Raw genomic sequence first — 23,816 nt, 5'->3', positions numbered from 1 at the left:
TCGATGAGAAGGAGAAAGGGTAGAGGGAGAAGGTAGATGAGAAGGGGAAAGGGTAGAGGGAGAGGGTAGAGGAGAAGGGTAGAGGGAGAAGGTAGAGGAGAAGGGGAAAGGGTAGAGGGAGAAGGTAGAGGAGAAGGAGAAAGGGTAGAGGGAGAAGGTAGATAAGAAGGGGAAAGCGTAGAGGGAGAAGGTAGATGAGAAGGGGAAAGGGTAGAGGGAGAAGGTAGATGAGAAGGGGAAAGGGTAGAGGGAGAAGGTAGAGGAGAGGGGGAAAGGGTAGAGGGAGAAGGTAGATGAGAAGGGGAAAGGGTAGAGGGAGAAGGTAGATGAGAAGGGGAAAGGGTAGAGGGAGAGGGTAGAGGAGAAGGGGAAAGGGTAGAGGGAGAGGGTAGAGGAGAAGGGGTAAGGGTAGAGGGAGAAGGTAGATGAGAAGGGGAAATGGTAGAGGGAGAAGGTAGATGAGAAGGGGAAAGGGTAGAGGGAGAAGGTAGATGAGAAGGGGAAAGGGTAGAGGGAGAAGGTATATGAGAAGGGGAAAGGGTAGAGGGAAAGGGTAGATGAGAAGGGGAAAGGGTTGAGGGAGAAGGTAGATGAGAAGGGGAAAGGGTAGAGGGAGAAGGTAGATGAGAAGGGGAAAGGGTGGATGGAGAGGGTAGAGGAGAAGGGGAAAGGGTAGAGGGAGAAGGTAGAGGAGAAGGGGAAAGGGTAGAGGGAGAAGGTAGATGAGAAGGGGAAAGGGTAGAGGGAGAGGGTAGATGAGAAGGGGAAAGGGTAGAGGGAGAAGGTAGATGAGAAGGGGAAAGGGTAGTGGGAGAGGGTAGATGAGAAGGGGAAAGGGTAGTGGGAGAGGGTAGATGAGAAGGGGAAAGGGTAGAGGGAGAAGGTAGATGAGAAGGGGAAAGGGTAGAGGGAGAAGGTAGATGAGAAGGAGAAAGGGTAGAGGGAGAAGGTAGATGAGAAGGAGAAAGGGTAGAGGGAGAAACTAGATGAGAAGGGGAAAGGGTAGAGGGAGAAGGTAGATGAGAAGGGGAAAGGGTAGTTGGAGAAGGTAGATGAGAAGGAGAAAGGGTAGAGGGAGACGGTAGAGGAGAAGGGGAAAGGGAAGAGGGAGAAGGTAGATGAGAAGGGGAAAGGGTAGAGGGAGAGGGTAGAGGGAGAGGGTGGAGGAGAAGGGGAAAGGGTAGAGGGAGAGGGTAGAATAGAAGGGGAAAGGGTAGAGGGAGAGGGTAGAGGAGAAGGGGAAAGGGTAGAGGGAGAAGTTAGATGAGAATGAGAAAGGGTAGAGGGAGAAGGTAGATGAGAAGGGGAATAGATAGACACAGATTGAGAAAGGGACAGATAGGAGAAGATGAGAGAGACAGAGGGGCAAGACGAGGTTGGAGGGTTGATGCATGGGATAGTAGAGGGTGCAGGAGAAGGAGAAAGGATAGAGGGAGTGGGTAGAGGAGAGGGTAGAGGAGAAGGAGAAATGGTAGAGGGAGAGGGTAGAGGAGAAGGAGAAATGGTAGAAGGAGAAAGGGTAGAGGGAGAGTATAGAGGAGAATGAGATGGAGAAAAGGTAGAGGAGAATGAGAAAGGGGAGAGTAAAAGGGAGAGGGTAGAGGAGAGAGAGAAAGGGTAGAGGAGAAGAAGAAAGGGTAGAGGAGAATGAGAAAGAGTAGAAGGAGAGGGTAGAAGAGAGAGGGTAGAGGAGAGAGAGAAAGGGTAGAGGAGAAGAAGAAAGGGTAGAGGGAGAGGATAGAGGAGAAGGAGAGGGTAGAAGAGAGAGGGTAAAGGAGAGAGAGAAAGGTTAGAGGGAGAGGGTAGAAGAGTGAGGGTAAAGGAGAGAGAGAGAGGTTAGAGGGAGAGGGTAGAAGAGAGAGGGTAAAGGAGAGAGAGAAAGGTTAGAGGGAGAGGGTAGAAGAGTGAGGGTAAAGGAGAGAGAGAAAGGGTAGAGGGAGAGGGTAGAAGAGTGAGGGTAAAGGAGAGAGAGAAAGGGTAGAGGAGAAGAAGAAAGGGTAGAGGGAGAGGGTAGAAGAGAGAGGGTAAAGGAGAGAGAGAAAGGGTAGAGGGAGAGGGTAGAAGAGTGAGGGTAAAGGAGAGAGAGAAAGGGTAGAGGAGAAGAAGAAAGGGTAGAGGGAGAGGGTAGAAGAGAGAGGGTAAAGGAGAGAGAGAAAGGGTAGAGGAGAAGAAGAAAGGGTAGAGGGAGAGGGTAGAAGAGAGAGGGTAAAGGAGAGAGAGAAAGGGTAGAGGAGAAGAAGAAAGGGTAGAGGGAGAGGGTAGAAGAGAGAGGGTAAAGGAGAGAGAGAAAGGGTAGAGGAGAAGAAGAAAGGGTAGAGGGAGAGGGTAGAAGAGAGAGGGTAAAGGAGAGAGAGAAAGGGTAGAGGAGAAGAAGAAAGGGTAGAGGGAGAGGATAGAGGAGAATGAGAAAGAGTAGAAGGAGAGGGTAGAAGAGAGAGGGTAAAGGAGAGAGAGAAAGGTTAGAGGGAGAGGGTAGAAGAGAGAGGGTAAAGGAGAGAGAGAAAGGTTAGAGGGAGAGGGTAGAAGAGAGAGGGTAAAGGAGAGAGAGAAAGGGTAGAGGGAGAGGGTAGAAGAGTGAGGGTAAAGGAGAGAGAGAAAGGGTAGAGGAGAAGAAGAAAGGGTAGAGGGAGAGGGTAGAAGAGAGAGGGTAAAGGAGAGAGGGAAAGGGTAGAGGGAGAGGGTAGAAGAGAGAGGGTAAAGGAGAGAGAGAAAGGGTAGAGGGAGAGGGTAGAAGAGTGAGGGTAAAGGAGAGAGAGAAAGGGTAGAGGAGAAGAAGAAAGGGTAGAGGGAGAGGGTAGAAGAGAGAGGGTAAAGGAGAGAGAGAAAGGGTAGAGGAGAAGAAGAAAGGGTAGAGGGAGAGGGTAGAAGAGAGAGGGTAAAGGAGAGAGAGAAAGGGTAGAGGAGAAGAAGAAAGGGTAGAGGGAGAGGATAGAGGAGAATGAGAAAGAGTAGAAGGAGAGGGTAGAAGAGAGAGGGTAAAGGGAGAGAGAGAAAGGTTAGAGGGAGAGGGTAGAAGAGAGAGGGTAAAGGAGAGAGAGAAAGGTTAGAGGGAGAGGGTAGAAGAGAGAGGGTAAAGGAGAGAGAGAAACTGTAGAGGATAAAGAGATAGGGGTAGAGAGTAGAGGAGAGAAGGAAAGGGTAAAGGGAGAGGGTAGTGGAGAAGGAGAAAGGGGAGAGGGAGAGGGTAGAGGAGAGAGGGTAGAGGAGAGAGAGAAAGGTTAGAGGGAGAGGGTAGAAGAGAGAGGGTAAAGGAGAGAGAGAAAGGTTAGAGGGAGAGGGTAGAAGAGAGAGGGTAAAGGAGAGAGAGAAAGGGTAGAGGAGAAGAAGAAAGGGTAGAGGGAGAGGGTAGAAGAGAGAGGGTAAAGGAGAGAGAGAAAGGGTAGAGGGAGAGGGTAGAAGAGTGAGGGTAAAGGAGAGAGAGAAAGGGTAGAGGAGAAGAAGAAAGGGTAGAGGGAGAGGGTAGAAGAGAGAGGGTAAAGGAGAGAGAGAAAGGGTAGAGGAGAAGAAGAAAGGGTAGAGGAGAAGAAGAAAGGGTAGAGGGAGAGGGTAGAAGAGAGAGGGTAAAGGAGAGAGAGAAAGGGTAGAGGAGAAGAAGAAAGGGTAGAGGGAGAGGGTAGAAGAGAGAGGGTAAAGGAGAGAGAGAAAGGGTAGAGGAGAAGAAGAAAGGGTAGAGGGAGAGGGTAGAAGAGAGAGGGTAAAGGAGAGAGAGAAAGGGTAGAGGAGAAGAAGAAAGGGTAGAGGGAGAGGATAGAGGAGAATGAGAAAGAGTAGAAGGAGAGGGTAGAAGAGAGAGGGTAAAGGAGAGAGAGAAAGGTTAGAGGGAGAGGGTAGAAGAGAGAGGGTAAAGGAGAGAGAGAAAGGTTAGAGGGAGAGGGTAGAAGAGAGAGGGTAAAGGAGAGAGAGAAAGGTTAGAGGGAGAGGGTAGAAGAGAGAGGGTAAAGGAGAGAGAGAAACTGTAGAGGATAAAGAGATAGGGGTAGAGAGTAGAGGAGAGAAGGAAAGGGTAAAGGGAGAGGGTAGTGGAGAAGGAGAAAGGGGAGAGGGAGAGGGTAGAGGAGAGAGGGTAGAGGAGAGAGAGAAAGGTTAGAGGGAGAGGGTAGAAGAGAGAGGGTAAAGGAGAGAGAGAAAGGTTAGAGGGAGAGGGTAGAAGAGTGAGGGTAAAGGAGAGAGAGAAAGGTTAGAGGGAGAGGGTAGAAGAGTGAGGGTAAAGGAGAGAGAGAAAGGTTAGAGGGAGAGGGTAGAAGAGTGAGGGTAAAGGAGAGAGAGAAACTGTAGAGGATAAAGAGATAGGGGTAGAGAGTAGAGGAGAGAAGGAAAGGGTAAAGGGAGAGGGTAGTGGAGAAGGAGAAAGGGGAGAGGGAGAGGGTAGAGGAGAGAGGGTAGAGGAGAAGGAGAAAGAGTACAGGGAGAGGGTAGAGGAGAAGGAGAAAGGGTAGAGAGGGAGGGTAGAGGAGAAAGAGAAAGGGGAGAGAGGGTAGATGGTAGAGGAGAAGGAGACAGTTCAGAGGGAGAGGGTAGAGGAGAGGGTAGAGGAGAAGGAGAAATGGTAGAGGGAGAGGGTAAATGAGAAAAAAAGAGGGAGAGGGTAGAGGAGAAGGAGAAACTGTAGATGAGAGAGGGTAGAGGAGAAGGAGAATGATAAGAGGAGAGAGGGTAGAGGAGAGAGAGTGTGGAATTGATAGATACATATTGAGAGGGTAGAGGGTTATGACTCAATGGAGTACAGCTAAGGCCGGATGTGACTTTTCGTAGCAAGTTCAGCTAACTATGAAAAAGTCACTTCCTGGTTGAAGCTCTGTATCACGTAGTCAGGCAGAGAGGATAGAGGGGCAAGGAAGGGGCAAAGGGCAGGGGGAAAAGAGAGTAATCAGAGTGAGAAAGACATGAGTCATGACTAAGTGTTGCAGCAACACAGACCAGCTGGGTATTCGATAGTCAGGGGTTAGGCTTGACTGGGAACACGTCGGCCAGTGTTTGTTGACAGCTCACAGATAGGTGATTTGAAGTTTGCTCAGGTCCCCTGGTCAACCACCGACCCAGGGGAAGTCAGCCCTTTCCCAGGCCCTTAGATTGTTCTAGTGTTTATAGACCACCTTCACCTGGTCCTTGAGGGCCACCAAATTCCAACCTCTAGCCTTAGCCACACAATCACAACATGGTGTGACTTCAGTCTTTACCAATTGAAGACAGGCATATCCACTGCATGGTGCGATTTAGCAGTCTTTATTAACAACTGAAGACAGGCATATCTACCGCATGCAGGAAATTATAATAATATAATTAAGTGGATTTTTTGTCATAACATTATGCAAATTTGAGAAAGACTGCAACTGAACAATATAAGGTATGAGTCCAAAGAAATACATTTTTACCATCGGAAAGTATTCACACCCCTTGACTTTCCCCACATTTTGTTGTGTCTCAGCTTGAATTTAAAATGGATTAAATAGCTATTTTTGGTCACTGGCCTACACACAATAATACCCCATAATGTCAAAGAGGAGTTAAGTTTTTCTAAATGTTTACAAATGAATTAAAAATGAAAAGCTGAAATTCAAGCCCTTTGTTATGGGAAGCAGGAAATATGTTCAGCAGAAACATGTGCTTAACAAGTCACATTATAAGTTGCATGGACTCACTCTGTGTGCAATAAGTGCTAAACATGATTTGTGAATGACTACCTAATCTCTGTACCCCACACAAACAATTATCTGTAAAGTCCCTCAGTCGAGCAATGAATTTCAGACACAGATTCAACCACAAAGACCAGGGAGGTTTTCCAATGCCTCTGAAAGAAGGGCACCTATTAGTAGATGAAGAAAGAAAAGAACAAAGAGCAGACATTGAATGTCCCTTTGAGCATGATGAAGTTATTCATTACACTTTGGATGGTCTATAAATACACCCAGTCGCTAGAAAGATACAGTCATCCTTCCTAACTCAGTAGCCAAAACATGCATCCTGTTTGCAATAAGGCATTAAAGTAATACTGCAAAAATATGTGGCAAAGCAATTCACTTTTTGTCCTGAATACAAAGTGTTATGTTTGAGGCAAATCCAATACAACACATTACTTAGTAGCATCTCTCCATATTTTCAAGCATGGTGGTGGCTGCATCATGTCATGGGTGTGCTTGTAATTGTTAAGGAATGTGGGGTTTTTCAGGATAAAAATAAACTAAATGGAGCTCAGCACAGAGAAAATCCTAGAGGAACACCTGGTTCAGTTTGCTTTCCACCAGACACTGGGAGATTAATTCACCTTTCAGCAGGACAATAACCTAAAACACAAGGACAAATCTACGCTGGAGTCGCTTATCAAGTAGACAGTAAATGTTCCTGAGTGGCCAAGTTACAGTTTTGACTTACACTACCGGTCAAAAATGGTAGAACAACTACTCATTCAAGGGTTTTTCTTGATTTTTACTATTTTCTACATTGTAGAATAATAGTGAAGACATGAAAACTATGACATAACACATATGGAATCATGTAGTAACCAAAAAAGTGTTAAACAAATCAAAAAGATTTTATATTTGAGATTCTTCAAATAGCCACCCTTTCCTTGATGACAGCTTTGCACACTTTTGGCAGGTTCAGTTTATCAACCAGCTAATTGTTAGAATCAGGTGTGCTAGATTAAGGTTGAAGTGACCTACAGGATGGCAGCTTTCCAAGGAAGAGGGGTTGAGAGCCTTGCTATAGACTTACAAACAGAGGTTGTCAATGATACAGACATCATACTTTCACCCGTTTTCTGTCTTGCAGGTCTTATGAGGATGTTACAGGTGGCTTTGACGCTACTTCTCCAGAACTCTGATCTCTTGCCACGGCCCATTGAGTGCACTACAACTGAATCTGCACTACAGGCCTACATCACAGTGGGAGCTTTCGTTACTTGATTATTTTTCCTTTTTCCAAGTACCTTTGAATATTTGCGATCATGTTTTAAAAAGAGACCTTGTAGTATGTTATTCCCGTCTCAGTCTCCTGTGTGATCCAGGTTGCAAGCTCCCACCAAAGGAAAGAGTTCCCACCCACCATGCTTAGGTGGTGTAATATGTGCTACACTTATTCCCAGGGGTGCAGCTTTCATTGGAGACAGGGGGTACATGTCCCCCCCCACACTGGGAAATTGGATTTTTGTCCACCCAAGTTTTGTCATTGTAATGTGTTACAAAACAGGGCAACAGTGTGCTTTAGGACCATGCGGATGCCTTCAAGCGGTCGGGTAGACTGTTTGGAGTTTTTATCCCTCAATCCTGTCTGTCGGTGTCTCGCTGCCTCTGTCCTCCATCGCTCAGACTCCTCTACTAGAATTTCACAGCAGGTTATTGAACTTCATTCCTCAATGTAAAAAACAGAGCCGTCCTCTAACGCTGCATTAGCAGACTCGAACAAACTCAGTTTCTCACATCTCTCTTCCTCTCTCCTTTGGCTTGTGCTCTCTCTCCCCTACTCTCTTTTTCTCTTTCTCTCTCTTTTTCTCTCTCTTTTTCTCTCTCTCTCTTTCTCTCTCTTTTTCTCTCTCTTTTTCTCTCTCTTTCTCTCTCTCGCATCTTTTCCCATGTGGCAGGTCTTGTTAGTTAGACTGAGACTGTGCAGTCAGAACGGAGGAATGCTCCACTCCCTCGGCATCACATCACTGTCGTTATATCAAGTGTTGAAATAACAGGATAAATATCGTTGGGAATAGTTTTTTGGTGCATCAAACATTTTGAGGCCATTGCTTCTTTTTTTTTCACTCTTCTGAATGATTTATTCTGCCATTATGTTGTCATTAGTCATTACAGAGTAATATGCCTACGCTAAGGTTTGGATTGTATACGAGGCATTTATCTCGCCATTGGTGTAATTCCATGAAAATACAGCCAATAAAAATCAGGCACATTACAAAGATGAGACAGTCCTGCTTTGGTTAATGTCTTATCTCCGCACGGAGTGACTGCTGAAGACATGTTGGCCTACTTCCAATTCAGTCACTCTCTGATCGATCCTTACTCGCTCTAAAAAACGTTAAGGGATTACCATAGCGTGATTCAGAGCCCTGTAACCCTGTCGTACGATAGCAATAAGCTCCTTTTTTGAAGGGCTGGAGGGTGCTAGCACTGTGATAACGCTGTGCTGTTTGATCAACGTGTGTGTGTGCAGCTCATAGTCTGAACAATACCAGATACCATAGATACTATAACAAAGTTTACATATCCCTCCTCCCACACACACACACACACACACACACACACACACACACACACACACACACACACACACACACACACACACACACACACACACACACACACACACACACACACACACACACACACACACACACACACACACACACACACACACACACACACACACACACACACACACACACCTCTGATGGGGCCGCTGGTGCAGTGCAGTATACCAGGTGGTGAGCAGAACCCACAGATCCGGTACAGAACCAGAGGCTAAATGTGGCTACCCAGAGCCACACAGACTGGGTTCAGCCATAGTGATGTATAGGAAATGTCAAGAGTCCAAACCCCAACTGATCTATAAGGACAACAACCCATGGTTTCATGTGGTGGCTGAGTTTGTGTGTGACTGACTGTCAGTGGGTGTTTGAGGGTGTATGAAGGGGGAAGGGTGTTGGAGTAAGTTGTAGGTTGTGGGTTAAAGAGGAACAGCCCACACCATGCAAAAGTATGAACAGTAAGTTAAGGAATCAGACTAGGAATGAAAGCAATAAATGGTCAGATTTGGCAAGAGTGAAAGAGATATATGGCTACAGCAAGGGGGAGAGTGTGAGGGTGTGAGGGTGTGTGTGTGTGTGTGTGTGTGTGTGTGTGTGTGTGTGTGTGTGTGTGTGTGTGTGTGTGTGTGTGTGTGTGTGTGTGTGTGTGTGTGTGTGTGTGTGTGTGTGTGTGTGTGTGTGTGTGTGTGTGTGTCGTTCCTCTCCATAAACTCCAGTCCTGGGAGAGCACTGCCAGGTCCCTGGTCTGCCTGTCTTTTGGGAAATGCTGGGCCACTGTGAAATAACTCAGGAATATTTACCATTGACCATTTGTCTTAACTCCTAAAGCACAGAAAACCCCAGCGCTTGTCATGGTGTTAGACCCTCGCCCAAACATTCAGAGTCCCCAAGAGCCCCCCTAATTCCTCCTCTCACCATCCTCCCTCGCTGCAACATTTCCCCATAAAGCTATCTTCTGACTAACCTCTGACCTATCTTTCTGGATAGGGAGCTATGACCCAAGACAGAAGTTGAATGTCAATTATAAAAGTTCAGTCCGCTCTCAAGTTTTATCAGAATTGATACAGAGAAACAGGGGGACATGGGTTTGGAACTTCCAGGTACAGTAGCTAGCTAACGTCCTGGTATACAAGCTAGCTACCTTCCTGGTATACAAGCTAGCTAACTTCCTGGTATACAAGCTAGCTACCTTCCTGGTATACTAACTAGCTAACTTCCTGGTATACGAGCTAGCTACCTTCCTGGTATACAAGCTAGCTAACTTCCTGGTATACTAACTAGCTAACTTCCTGGTACACTAGCTACCTAACGCCCTAGTACAGTAGTTAGCTAACATCCTGGTACACAAGCTAGCTACCTTCCTGGTATACAAGCTAGCTAACTTCCTGGTATACTAACTAGCTAACTTCCTGGCATACTAGCTAGCTAACGTTCTGTTACAGTAACTAGCTTACTTCCTGGTATACCAGCTGGCTAACTTCCTGGTATACTAACTAGCTAACTTCCTGGCATACTAGCTAGCTAACTTTCTGTTACAGTAACTAGCTTACTTCCTGATATACTAGCTGGCTAACTTCCTGGTATACTAACTAGCTAACTTCCTGGTACACTAGCTACCTAACGCCCTAGTACAGTAGTTAGCTAACATCCTGGTACACAAGCTAGCTAACATCCTGGTACAGTAGTTAGCTAACTTTCAGTTATGGTAGCTAGGTACCATCATGAAGCTGGCAAAGCTCCTCAAAAGAAAATGCTGTGGGCTCTGTTGAACCATCACAGCTCCAGGACTCAAACAAACCACCCTAATGCAACCCCCAACAAGCAAGGATTTTCAAAGCCACATTGTAAGTAAACAGAGCAAAAAGGACCAAGACCCTATAAATCCTACCACATGTGTAAAAGCCCAGACAAAAACAGGCCTAGCACCTGATGGTCCTCACAATATCCAGACTTTGGTCTAATAGGCTCCTGCTTCTGGCTCGTGTGGGTGTCTGTTGCCGTGGGAGACCAGCGGCCCTCTCCATAGGCCTCTGTGCAAAGTGCAGTAAAAAAGCCTGTAAGTTTCCTCTGTGTCCAGGCAGTGCCTTCTGGAGGCCAGGCCATTTTGAAAGGAGGGGAAATGGGGGAAGGGGGGGGGGGGGTCAAGTCGCCCCCATTGTGCTCGTCCCTAGGGACAATGACAGTGGCCTGCTGCAATGAGGGGGCAGTGGGGATAACATCCCTGGGACAGAGGGGTTAGATGTTTCCAAGAGGGGGACGGGGAACGGGGAAGTTGCCAACAGCAGAATGCAGTTGGATAATGTGAAGAGAACTGGACTGAATACAGTAAGTAATACAGCCCAAGAGCGTCATAAAGTCAATGTGATTTTCATACAGTGGGCTTTGCACAACAACATAAGCAAATAAGTTTGCCCTTAGGGTTGTTACTGAATTCTTAAATGCTACTTCCCATTGTTTTAATGAGTTCACTTCAGACTTTGTATTGTTTAAAAATAAAAATACAAGTTTTAAAAATGGTTAACAATTTTTATTTGTTTAGTTATTATTATTATTAGGCCATGGAACACCGATTATGTTTATTTCATTAGGACATTTTCTTATTTAGTCAACTTTTTCTCATACATAAGCAGTTAAAGGCTAATTACAGTACTGTAGCTATATGGAATTGTTTTAAGATGGTCATACCAAGGCTCATTTAACTATTTGATTTTGAATTTTGACCCCTCAAGGTATAAAAAATGTATTGAAAATTACTGGATGAAACATTGAATTTGGCATTACTGCTATTAGCCAATAGAAACACATTAAAGAAAATATCGCTTGGAACAACAGAGAGTCCCTGTCATGTTCTGACCTTAGTTCTTTTGTTATGCCTTTGTTTAAATATGGTCAGGGTGTGAGTTGGGTGGGTTGTCTTTGTTTGTTTTTCTATGAGTTGGTATTTCTGTGTTTGGCCTGGTATGGTTCTCAATAAGAGGCAGCTGTCAATCGTTGTCCCTGATTGAGAACCATACTTAGGCAGCCTGTTTTCACCCTTGATTTGTGGGTGATTATTTTTCCGTTTCAGTGTTTGCAGCATTTGGGACTGTTTCGGTTTTCATTTTGATGCTCTTGTTCTTTTGTATTTTGTATTAATTTTCCATTAAATTACATTATGGATACATACCACGCTGCATTTTGGTCCTCCGATCCTTCCTTACTACTCCTCCTCAGAGGAGGAAGAAGAAACCCTGTAACAGTCCCCCCAAAAATCTGAAGGAAATTTGTTCTGAAGTGTCTGTCCTATATCTGAGATATATAAGAAAGATCAGGAAAATATATATATATTTATATTTTTAAGTGTATTTATCACCATATTTTGGGCAATAAATTATATAGACTGTACTTCCATTCATTTTTTAAAATGCACCAGAGACCTTCTGAATGACTCTTGTGAGACTTGTGGGTGTCCTAGAGCAAAACGGAGAACGCCATCGTGTTCGTGCATGCCAGACCGTTCAGACGCTACAGAGGTTTTTGTGAGAAGGCCGATTTTTGGGGTGTCTCATGGTCTGACAAACATCACTCTAGCATTGCCACATTTCACTGCAGTTGCAGGGGGGCAATATCGGCGGATGTGGGGGATTGAGACGCAGCCCATGCAAAACAACTGATATCTCTAGCTTAAACAGACAGATTTTGATGGGGATATTGTATTATGTTAATTAGATTTCCACAGGGGTGCGAAGACTGTTGGCTAAGGGTTAACAACTTATTAATATTTCCGCAATTTCTGTTGGTATTTTCCCCACATAAAACCAATCACTTATTCATCTATTTATTTGTGCATTCTATAGCCGTTCAGTTTCCAAGGGTTGGAAGTTGGCAGGATCTCGCTCTTATTGTGCGGAATTTTGCATTTAAAAGGACCACCCATTGGGCTCGGAGGGGGCAGATTACCATAGAGACGTCTGTTCGGAATATTAATGGACTTCTCCTGGGAAAACTGCCCACGGATTGAGCCACTCCAAACCCAGTGTCCCTGCTTCCGCCGCTGTTGCAGGCCTCTGGGAAGTGTGTGTGTGTGTGTGTGTGTAAGAGTGTGTGTGTGCATGAGCCAAGTTTGGGGTCTGGTCCTCACCCAGTCCGTCATGTGCTCTGCACCCACACAGTTAGCTAGCGCATAACTCAGAAATGGGGTAATTATAGGACACAGTACATATAAAGATGGAGAGAAGGTTTGTGTGTCTGTGCTAGATGAATGCTGGGGTAATTATAGGACACAGTACATATAAAGATGGAGAGAGGTTTTGTGTGTCTGTGCTAGATGAATGCTGGGGTAATTATAGGACACAGTACATATAAAGATGGAGAGAAGTTTTGTGTGTCTGTGCGAGTTGAATGCTGCACAAGCCTATTGACACAATCATAATGCATATAATTTAAGATGGCATTGTCTTTGTTAGGGGGTAACTCACCCCCTCCACCACCAATAGGTGCCTTGGGAGCTTTTCAGACCCAGCCAACTTCCTTTCTACTCAACCAGAGATCCTGAAGTGAACAGGAACTGATGTGGCTTTTTGCAATATTCGACTTGAGTGGGTTGAGTCACTGACGTGATCTTTCTGTTCGTTTTGCACCCCCCCCCCCCTTCTGGATTGTGCGGGGGAGGAGATCTTCTTGGGCCTTGTCTCAGCCTTGTCTCGTAGTACTGTATGTTGATGGTCTATTGATATCCCTCTAGTGGTGTGGGGGCTGTGCTTTGGCAATGTGGGTGGGGTTATATCCTGCCTGTTTGGCCCTGTACCTACAGGGCCACAGTATCCACCAACCCCCCTTGTCTCAGCCTCCAGTATCTATGCTGAAATAGTCTATTGTCTGGAGGGCTAGGGTCAGTCTGTCCTATCTGGTGAAATTCTCCTGTCTTATCTGGTGTCCTGTGTGAACTTAAGTATGCTCACTCTAATCCCCCCCTCTCTCTCAGAGGACCTGAGTCCTAAGACCGTGCCTCGGGACTACCTGGCCTGATGACTCCTGGTTGTCCCCTGTCTACCTGGTCTTGTTGCTGATCCAGTTTCTGTTGTTTTGCCTGTGGCTATGGAACTCTGACCTGCTCACCAGACATTCTACCTTGTTGTGCTGCTGCTACAGTTACAACTGTTCTGCCTGCGGCTATGGAACCCTGACCTGTTCACCGGACATGCTACCTTGTCCTGGACCTGCTGTTTTCGACACTCTCCCTCTCTCTATCCCTTCTTCTCCCTCCCTCTCTCTCTCTCTCTCTACCACACCAGCTGTCTCGACCTCTGATTGCCAACTGACATTTACTCCTGAGGTGCTGACCTGTTGCACCCTCTACAATCACTGTGATTATTATTTGACCCTGCTGGTCATCTATGAACTCTTGAACATCTTGAATAAGGATCTGGCTTTAATAATGTCCATGCACTCTTATCATCTCCACCTAGCACAGCCAGAAGAGGACTGGCCACCCCTCTCTAGGTTTCTTCCTAGCCTTTTGTGACTAGGGGGCAGTATCCAGCCCTCTCTAGGTTTCTTCCTAGGTTCCTGCCTTTCTAGGGACTTTTTTCATTGCCACCATGCTTCTACATCTGCATTGCTTGCTGTTTCAGGCTGGGTTTCTGTGACATCTGCTGATGTAAGAAGGGCTTTATAAATACATTTGATTTGATTTGGTCCTTCACTGTCACCAGTATCCTGGCTATAGGGTATCGTATGGTTATCAGTAGTGGGGCTGTAGTTAGACCTGTCCCTCAGAGCAGCTGACTATATGATTAGTTCCACTCAAACGGTTAGTTTTCTGGTTAGTCACCCGTGATCTCAGTCTCTTGAGTTGCCCTGAGTTCCCCTTTCAAGCGGTAGTGCCAATCAAATAAATGTAACTATTTCCATAATAAAAATGTTTTTACACTGTCATACATAACACACAAAGCAACAGGGGAACTCCATAGCTGGAGTGATGATTTCTATAGTTAACAGATCTACGCTACTGAGTCTCTTCTCGTTGGAGGATTGGATTGGACAGCTGCATATGGTCATGCTCTACTCGCACTACGATTGGTCAGAAATAAGGCACAGGTCTACGCCGACAAGGCAGCCCGATAAAGATTGGTTGATGGGTTGAGGATTATGCTAAGCAACATGTCTTGTCACAGGGCGAGCCCATTCATCTTATTTCAGTGCGCTGTTGGGACTGAGCCCATACACCCTAGCATGTGATTTGGCCTGGGACCGCACTGGCGGGGAAAACACACGTATAAAAAAAAAAAAAATATTCTTCTTTTTTATTTCACTATTATTTAACCAGGTAGGCAAGTTGAGAACAGGTTCTCATTTACAATTGCAACCTGGCCAAGATAAAGCATAGCAGTTCGACACATACAACGACACAGAGTTACAAACAAACACACAGTCAATAATACAGTAGAAACAAGTCTATGTACGATGTGAGCAAATGAGGTGAGATAAGGGAGGTAAAGGCAAAAAAAAGGCCATGGTGGCAGAGTAAATACAATATAGCAAGTAAAACACTGGAATGTTAGATTTGCAGTGGAAGAATTGCAAAGTAGAAATAAAAAGAATGTGGTGCAAAGGAGCAAAATAAATCAATCAATTAATTAAATACAGTTGGGAAAGAGGTAGTTGTTTGGGCTAAATTATAGGTGGGCTATGTACAGGTGCAGTAATCTGTAAGATGCTCTGACAGTTGGTGCTTAAAGCTAGTGAGGGAGATAAGTGTTTCCAGTTTCAGAGATTTTTGTAGTTTGTTCCAGTCATTGGCAGCAGAGAACTGGAAGGAGAGGCGGCCAAAGAAAGAATTGGTTTTGGGGGTGACTAGAGAGATATACCTGCTGGACCCTGTGCTACAGGTGTGTGATGCTATGGTGACCAGCGAGCTGAGATAAGGGGGGACTTTACCTAGCAGGGTCTTGTAGATGACATGGAGCCAGTGGGTTTGGCGACGAGTATGAAGCGAGGGCCAATCAACGAGAGCATACAGGTCGCAATGGTGGGTAGTATATGGGGCTTTGGTGACAAAAAGGATGGCACTGTGATAGACTGCATCCAATTTGTTGAGTAGGGTGTTGGAGGCTATTTTGTAAATGACATCGCCGAAGTTGAGGATTGGTAGCATGGTCAGTTTTACAAGGGTATGTTTGGCAGCATGAGTGAAGGATGCTTTGTTGCAAAATAGGAAGCCAATTCTAGATTTAACTTTGGATTGGAGATGTTTGATGTGGGTCTGGAAGGAGAGTTTACAGTCTAACCAGACACACAGGTATTTGTAGTTGTCCACGTATTCTAAGTCAGAGCAGTCCAGAGTAGTGATGTTGGATAGGCGGGCAGATGCAGGCAGCGATCGGTTGAAGAGCATGCATTTAGTTTTACTTGTATTTAAGAGCAACTGGAGGCCATGGAAGGAGAGTTGTATGGCATTGAAGCTTGCCTGGAGGGTTGTTAACACAGTGTCCAAAGAAGGGCCAGAAGTATACAGAATGGTAGAGGTGGATCAGAAACTCACCAGCAGCAAGAGCGACATCATTGATGTATACAGAGAAGAGAGTCGGTCCAAGAATTGAACCCTGTGGCACCCCCATAGAGACTGCCAGAGTTTCGGACAACAGACCCTCCGATTTGACACACTGAACTCTATCAGAGAAGTAGTTGGTGAACCAGGCGAGGCAATCATTTGAGAAACCAAGGCTGTCGAGTCTGCCGATGAGGATGTTTTGATTGACAGAGTCGAAAGCCTTGGCCAGATCAATGGATACGGCTGCACAGTAATGTTTCTTATCAATGGTGGTTAAGATATCGTTTAGTACCTGTCATCTGTCCACTCCCAAGTCCTACAATTTCCCCGTTAGAAGAGCAGGGATACTGATGTCTTTTTCAGATGTGTCCTGCTGCTGCTTTCAACTGAAGTCATCTCTCTCCCTCTCACACCCTTTCTGTTGCTCAATGTTCCCTCTCTTCTCTGTCTCCCCTCTTTCCTACCTGTCCGGTGCCAAACTGTCTTCCAATCGGATTGCTGGATATAGGTGCTAGATAATCTCCTCCACCTTGATCAGCCAATGAGTTATAAGTGTACAGCAAGATCATGTAATATGATAATAATAATAACTATGTACATGTCATTGACGGCACAATAGTATGGTAATTACATTACATACAAGGGCAAGTGGATAATTCAGATACAGTGGTAGTTTCACTTTAGCAAGTGTCACTTTTCTCTCACACTAAAAGGCTGAACGCAATGTCGATGTCACTCTCATTTCTCTAACCTAAGCCAAGGGGGATTTGGCTTTGCATGATGTTTGCAAAGTAAAAACAAACAAAAAAACACAGTTGCCAGAATCAACATCTCTCAAAAAGATGCAAACGATTAGATGGATCAAAAACAAGGATGGAGGCCATATAAAACTAAATTGGGTCAAACAATGAGGCTGATACTGATGCTGATATTAAAAACATACAATAACATGGATAAAATTGTTTTATGGCCCTCCTATGCCATGTGTATATACTATTACTTTGTGGTTTCAACAATCACAATAGCTTCCAAAAGGTGTGATTTATAGGATTAAAAAATAAGAAAATGGCACTTAGTTCACTGGTGTGGTGATGCTAGTCAACATTTCCTTCAGTTGACCTTTAAAGGATGGCAGCAAAGAGAGCTTTGGCAGGGGCGCAAAGTCCCCTGCTTTAAATTTGAAATTAATTCTAGTTTTTTTCACGGTTTTACTGTTTTTCTGCCGAGTAGCCTCCCCCAGCAAAGATCCAGAGTCTAACAACATGCAGACTGGAGGGAGGGAGGAACCCCCTGCTGCGACAGCTGACAGAAGAGAAAACATGAGAAAATAAATGAGAAAAAGAGCCTTTCTTTCAGTGTCTTCATCTTTAACTCTTTCTGTCTACCTCTCTGTCTCAATAAAACGATGATGTTGATATTGGGTTGGTATCAGGGGCACAACTTTTTTTTTTTTTTAGAAGTGGGGGGGGCATAATATATACATATATATTTTTTTATCCAGTCGAATAAGCACTCCTAACAGCCTGCCCGACCGCTCAGAGGCATCCTCATCGTCCTAAAACACACGGTTGCCTCATTTTATATCACTTTCCAATGATAAAACTGGGGGGAAGTGCAGCAATTTCAGAATGTGGGGGGATGAATGTTAAACGTTATGGTTGGTATAAATGTTATGAATTCCAAAATATAGATGCCATGTTATGTAACATAATGCTTATCCATTTAACTAGAGAGTGTTTGTCCCCCAACCCTATTTAATAAGTAGGTCATGTTATGTGCAATAAAATATCAGCAACCATTTTGTTTCGAAAGTATTTTCTCTTTTATTGCAAATACAATACAAAAGGTAAGCTTATTTTTAAGAAAGTACAGTAACATGTTAAGCTGAAGAAAACGAGAAGTCCTTCAGACGTATTAGAAAGAAACATCATTACTGAGATAGTATGTGGCAGGAAGTAGAAAAGAACTGTTCCTCAGAGAAGACAGGAATGCTGGTACGTACCTCTAATAAAGCATATCAGCCACAGCATAACAATAACTGTAAAAACTTTGTCCATATGAGAAAAAAAAACGTATTTCCAGTTCTTTCAGCCATAGTTTAGAATCCAAACTCAAGAAATTCACAATTAAAAATAATCCGTACACAACTAGATAGCAAAACGATAACAAATAAAACATTTAAAATAGAAACATTTTACATACGATAAATAAAACATGATTACTGTTTGTACCATTTTTAAAGTACCCACTTCGGCTAAAAAGACAGATTTATATGACATTTAATATCCAGAAGATAATTTATTTTTAAGACAAATTAATTTGTTGTAAAAAGTATCAATTAAAGAAGAAAATGCTAAATAATAATTAATTTAAAAAATAAATTAAAGGGTTAAGACAGAGGGGGTCGGAGCAGGCAGGAGGGCTGTAAAATGACACTGGTGTGGTGATGGACTGCAGGGGACACCCGAGAGGTCAAAGGGCACTTCCTGTGGCTGTCAAACACACGCTGTCAGACGGTAAGTATAATCTCAGCTGTGGCTTCTCTCTTCTATAATATGTGCTGTAGCACACCCACAAACACCCTTCCACCCAACCTCTGATATACTAGGCACGAATGGTGCAAAAGGCTGGAATATTCCTGCACAAAACGATAACGTCAAAACTTATTTCATGGCCATTCACAGCATGTGTCTCTTACATCTAAGAACGTGTTATAATCATGAGAAATCATTGATGGAGAAACCCTAAACTGCACAAATACAAATGTAATTTATTTTGTTCGATAGCACAGAACATATACTGTAAGCAGAATGTACTGCAGGAAACAAACACAACCAAAAAAGGATAGAGTTTTACTGCCTGTACAAAATTTCACCAGAGAATTGAAGCCATGGAATAGAGAACTGCACTACTGAGAGTGGTTTCCTGCTGAACTGGATACAAATAAAGCTTTTTTCTACAAAAATATCCCCCCAAAAAACAAACTGCCAGAGTAAAAAAGGTAAGAAAACATACACAGTACCTATTAAAAATATCAACAATTTAATAAGTCCTCACAGAGGATTTCTCAATGCTTTTTTCTGTTCTTGCTAAAAAATATATTTCATCAAATAAAAATTAAAAAGGCCTTTTGTGAGCTATTCTGATCTAGTTTCAGTTCCTACAGGTCCAGCTCTCCTTCACCTACTCTGTCGTGTTCTTCTGTTGGAAATTCAAGTGTCTGTTTCCTGGGAACTAATGTTGGAATGTTGTGACAAAGTCTCACTCTGCAAGATGGACATGCCTATCAGTCTATGTAAGTGTGTGTTCGTGTAGATGATTGTGTCCTCAGGGCCGGGAGAGCTGTGTGTACACTGGCTGCTGGTCCCAGTGATGCTGGGGACTGTGGGTCTGGGGTACGGAGGGCACCCCGGTTGTGTCTGCGATGGGGGTGTACATGGGCCTCTGGCTGGGGCTCATGTAGCTGCTGAAGGAGTAGAGCCCTGAGCCCTGGCCCCCGGATGTGTGGCTGTAGTAGGAGTTGGTGCCGCCCTGGTGGTCAGAAAAGTCATACTGGCCCCGGGTGATGGAGGGGTAGGAGGACGAGCTGAAGTGCTGCAGGTTGAAGGAGCCGTAGTTGACGTGCTGCGGAGGGGAGGAGCTCTGCTGATCGTTGTAGTGGCTGGGGCTCAGCTGCTCTGTCTTGATGTGTGTGGGGGTCCTCTGGTTCTGGCCCTGCTCCCCTCCACTACCCAGTGTGGTCAAGGAGTGCTGCTGCTGCTGCTGCTGGCTCTTGGTCATCCAGCTGTGCCCTGTGGCACCCCCTGCTGCCTGGCTGACCACAGAGCTGCTGATGCCGTAGGTACCGGTGTAGGAGACTTGGCCAGTGGCAGCGCCAGGAGCACCTGGGTGACCGTTGGGAGGCAGGTACTGATCAAACTCGTTGACATCGAAGGTCTCGATGTGGGAGATGACGTCGCTACTCAGCTCGCCGATGTCCACGTCCCGGAAGTCGATGTTGAGCTGGCGACCCGTGCCTTCATGTAAGGGGCGACCCTCCCGCTTCAGGTCCACCTTGCCCACCTGGATGTCCGTCTTGGTAGGAGGGGTAGTAGGAGGGGTGGGGGGCCCTTGGGACTGGCCTAAGAGAGCGAGGGAGAGAATGGGTTACATATAGAATACATATAGGCTTTCTGCAATGCAAATCTCAGAGCAAGAGCAGACCCGTGGATGTAATTGAATAGGAAAACATAAGAACCTTGCAAGTGGTCAAATTAATCTAGATATCAAGTTAAACTCACAGAGAACATATCTGATAGTATTACTCTTAAACTGTTCACCTAATATACCTTCACACACATGTATTGTTATAAAAAGTCTAGCAGCAGTAAATGTGTCAAATACTGTGTATACATTGATGAACACATGCTGAATGAGACCATTGCAATATGCACAAAGCATTATCTCTCTTCTTACCGGAGTGTTCTCCGGGGGAGTGCATCTCTCCCATGCTAGAGGCTGGAGAGTCAGCTTGCTGGAGCACCTTGAAGATCGCGCCTGGCGATATGTGCGTCTGCTCGCTGCCGTCATCAGACTCGCTTTGTCCGTTCTTCATGGACTTCCTCCGCCGGGGCTGGTACTTGTAGTCGGGGTGGTCTTTCTTGTGCTGTACCCTCAATCGCTCTGCCTCCTCCACGAACGGACGCTTCTCACCCTCATTGAGTAGCCTGTGCGTAAAAGGAAAATGGATATATGAGTAAATAAAATATTAAATTGACAGCAAAATAGTTTCCTATTTTAAAGCACTATAACATACCTTTTTTTATTTCAAAGGTTAAATTACATAAGATCACAGTATCGAGTTAACATGTGTGCGTAAAAGGCATGCGTAAAAGTAGAATGGAGTAGAAACGTGTTTCAGTAATAAAACCACAGACGCGTTGCCACTCGAAATACAAATGTGGGAGTAATGATAGAGAGTACTGAGACTCACCTCCACAGTTTCCCCAGAGTTTTGCTCAGCTCAGCGTTATGGAGATGCGGGTACTGATCAGCCAGCTTTCTCCGGGCGGCTTGCGCCCAAACCATAAACGCGTTCATCGGTCTCTTGACGTGGGGCTTGTTCTTACTAGATCCGTTCATTCGGACTGGCATTGGCACCAGGGTCCAGTCGTAGCCTTTCAGGACCTGGGACACCGCGTCGCGGATGCATACGGGGAATTTGTCATCGTCGTCCTTCTTGAACTCGACGAGGGGACCGTCCGGACCCATCAGCAGTCCGTTCTCTGACGGTCTGGTGTTCTCGGTGTCGGAGCCAGACCCGGACGGGCACGGAGATCCCACAGAGTCCTCTGACATGCTCGGACTCGGTGCGTCTGAGAGACATTTGTCTTGTTCGTCTGTCATTTTCAAGAAGGGGTCGAGTAGATTCATACGAAAAATGTTGTCTAACAATTACGCACGAAATATGAAAGTACGGCCAAAGTCTTTCAAATGTCCAAAAGTGGAGAAAAAGTAACAGTAGACGCTCTTTGCTCCTGCAAAGAGTCTGTCAACTGCACAACGCCGTTGGGAGAAATAATGGTTTTATGCATATGTCTTTCTGAAAAATTGTATAATAACCTTGTCTTGTTTGCAGGCGTCTCCACACTCGAGCAACAGCTGATGGTTTGCTGTAACTTTTAGGTAAAAAGAGAAAATGATCCAGTCAAATAGTATCCCCAAAACGTGTACGTGCTTTGAACTGAAATCCTTTGCAAGCGGACTTTATAAGTGAGTTACTGTGCGGCTACAGAATACCCGAGAATACACGAATATGATTGGTCGACCGACTGAGAATGACGAACTGAAGGAATTTGATCCCTCCCCTCCACACACACACACCCACACACACACAGGCTATGCATAGACATTTCTACACGTCGTGTACAATATTGATATAGGCATAATATTTCACGCACTGAAATAGATGTTGGTTTTTAAAGATGTGTTTATGTGCTTAAATCACAGACCGGGCGATTCACGTTTTTTTTACTCGCACCTTCAAAGTTAAACCAGTGAAAACGGAAAATAAAAAGCAAATAGTTGACGAAAAAACCCCATTGAGGATGAAGTCATGCAAATAGGTCTACCAGTAACCTGTCCATTATAACTGAAATTGTGTGCACGAGAAATCCCATATCGCAAGTATTTCATACAATCTATGATAGTCTGTAATGACCCTGCCATAGGCTATTTTACGTGCGGCAAAACAAAGGCCACAGCAGATAAGTTACTAAGACATAGAATCATGTTTATTCTATTCATACCAAGTCAATTATTGTTTTACTGGCTAAAAATGTACATGCCCATAGGGGGAGACAGCAGCCCAGGAACTTACATTTACAACGTGTACTCAAGACACGGTTGAAACAGTTGCACTGCAACTGTTGAGGAGGATGACTTTGTGTTGTTGTTGTAATGACAGCGCCGGAGAGAAACACAGTCCACATGGTCACATCATTTAGAAGGAGTATTTCCTCACCGTGTTTACATCCTCCTTTAAAACACATACGTTTGAATATGTATGTCTCTCACCTTTATAATAAAGTTTGTCCACATCAGGGACGGCTTCGTCGTTCCTAGTGCCTTGCAAACGAACCCATGTCGTTTGGTTGTTTATTTGGCTTTATTTGTAATTTTCGCTGTAATGTGTGCAACGTGTTTTTCTGAGCTACCTGAAGTTGCATATATACTATTACCCATATAATTACCCATAGAGACTTCACAGATGTCTCTATGGGTAATTTCTACCACTACGCTGTTTATATATATATATATATATTTTTCTCTCTCTCTCTCTCTCTCTCTCTCTCTCTCTCTCTCTCTCTCTCTCTCTCTCTCTCTCTCTCTCTCTCTCTCTCTCTGTGCATATAGCGGGTTGCTTCATTAGTGAAAGCAAGACTCTGGATGTTGTAAAATTGCATCATGTCAACCTGCCGCGAAACGCTCCTTTAGAGCTCTGGTTCCAAATACAGAAACACCTTATTCGAGTCTCCACTCTAGCGAAACGGTTTGGTTACATGTAGCCTGCTTATTTAAGATGTTCATTCACTCTGAAAATACACAGAACGGAGCATTTTAGACTTTTGTCAATAACTCCCGATCCCTTACTGCGGTTGAGCAAGCAGCATGCAAGATTAGGCCACTAAAATGTGTCCTGGTTGGTTTGTTTATAGGCCTAAAATGAATAGATTCATCAGTGAATGCATTCACTAACAGGGCTCCCCTGGAACAACAAGATATTGCCTTTCAACTCCAATGTGATGATGGTGAGGAAGATAAGGAGGTATGTTGTTACAAATATGGCCAGGCGTTTTTAACATTTTATTCTTTTATTTGATTTATCTTTGACCAGTATTTCCAGCATTATCCACTGGGTTTGCTGCAGGCAGAAACTTCTAGGTAATGCTCTTCAATTGAGCATTTTGAATTTCAATTTGGTTGTTTGATTTATCTTTGACCAGTATTTCTTAATTGCAGCATTATTTGGCACTGAACAGTGATTCTACATCGCAAGCTGATCCTGTCCAACAGACTCAATCGCTGATCATCAGAGTTAATAAAAATTGTGCAATTAGCACAGTTAAAGGGGAGAGACTGAATCCAACCAGAAAAAAAGAATCAAAATCAGAATATCACTTGAAGAAATAGAGGGGCAAATACTGGGCGTCAACAACAATATATTCTGCAAAACCTACAGTGTAACATTAGATTATAAACAGAAAGACAGGATAGACAGCCATCTGATATAAAACGTGTTTTTTTATATTTTGCTGTCTCAGAAGAATAGTTCTACCTTAGAAGGTTGTGGAGGATACAGCGAAACCAATTGATTACATACACTAGATGACTGTAATGGGCGCTGTGTAGAAGACACCATGCCTCCATCTTGGCATTCCCCCACCATTTACAATAAATATTTTGGAAGCTATAGAAATTGATGTATTAACGTGTACTTTTGTTTTTGCCATATTTATTCTATTACAGACACCTTCATGCATATTTTTAAATTATATTATT

General features: G+C 44.4%; 1 protein-coding gene across 1 annotated transcript; it reads right to left on the bottom strand.

Annotated features, from left to right (window-relative positions):
* Nucleotides 1–17,581: 17,581 nt before the first annotated feature.
* Nucleotides 17,582–21,502, bottom strand: LOC124048210 (transcription factor Sox-9-B-like). The gene is made up of 3 exons (XM_046368759.1): nt 20,749–21,502; nt 20,232–20,482; nt 17,582–19,897 (listed from the first exon to the last, which is right to left on the bottom strand). Exons 1-3 carry the CDS (start codon nt 21,186–21,188, stop codon nt 19,104–19,106), a joined length of 1,485 nt encoding a protein of 494 aa, XP_046224715.1. The 5' UTR covers nt 21,189–21,502; the 3' UTR covers nt 17,582–19,103.
* Nucleotides 21,503–23,816: the final 2,314 nt, after the last annotated feature.

Source organism: Oncorhynchus gorbuscha, linkage group LG11 (genome assembly GCF_021184085.1).
Source record: "Oncorhynchus gorbuscha isolate QuinsamMale2020 ecotype Even-year linkage group LG11, OgorEven_v1.0, whole genome shotgun sequence".
Lineage (NCBI taxonomy): Eukaryota > Metazoa > Chordata > Actinopteri > Salmoniformes > Salmonidae > Oncorhynchus > Oncorhynchus gorbuscha.
This window is presented reverse-complemented; position numbering and strand designations above follow the sequence as displayed.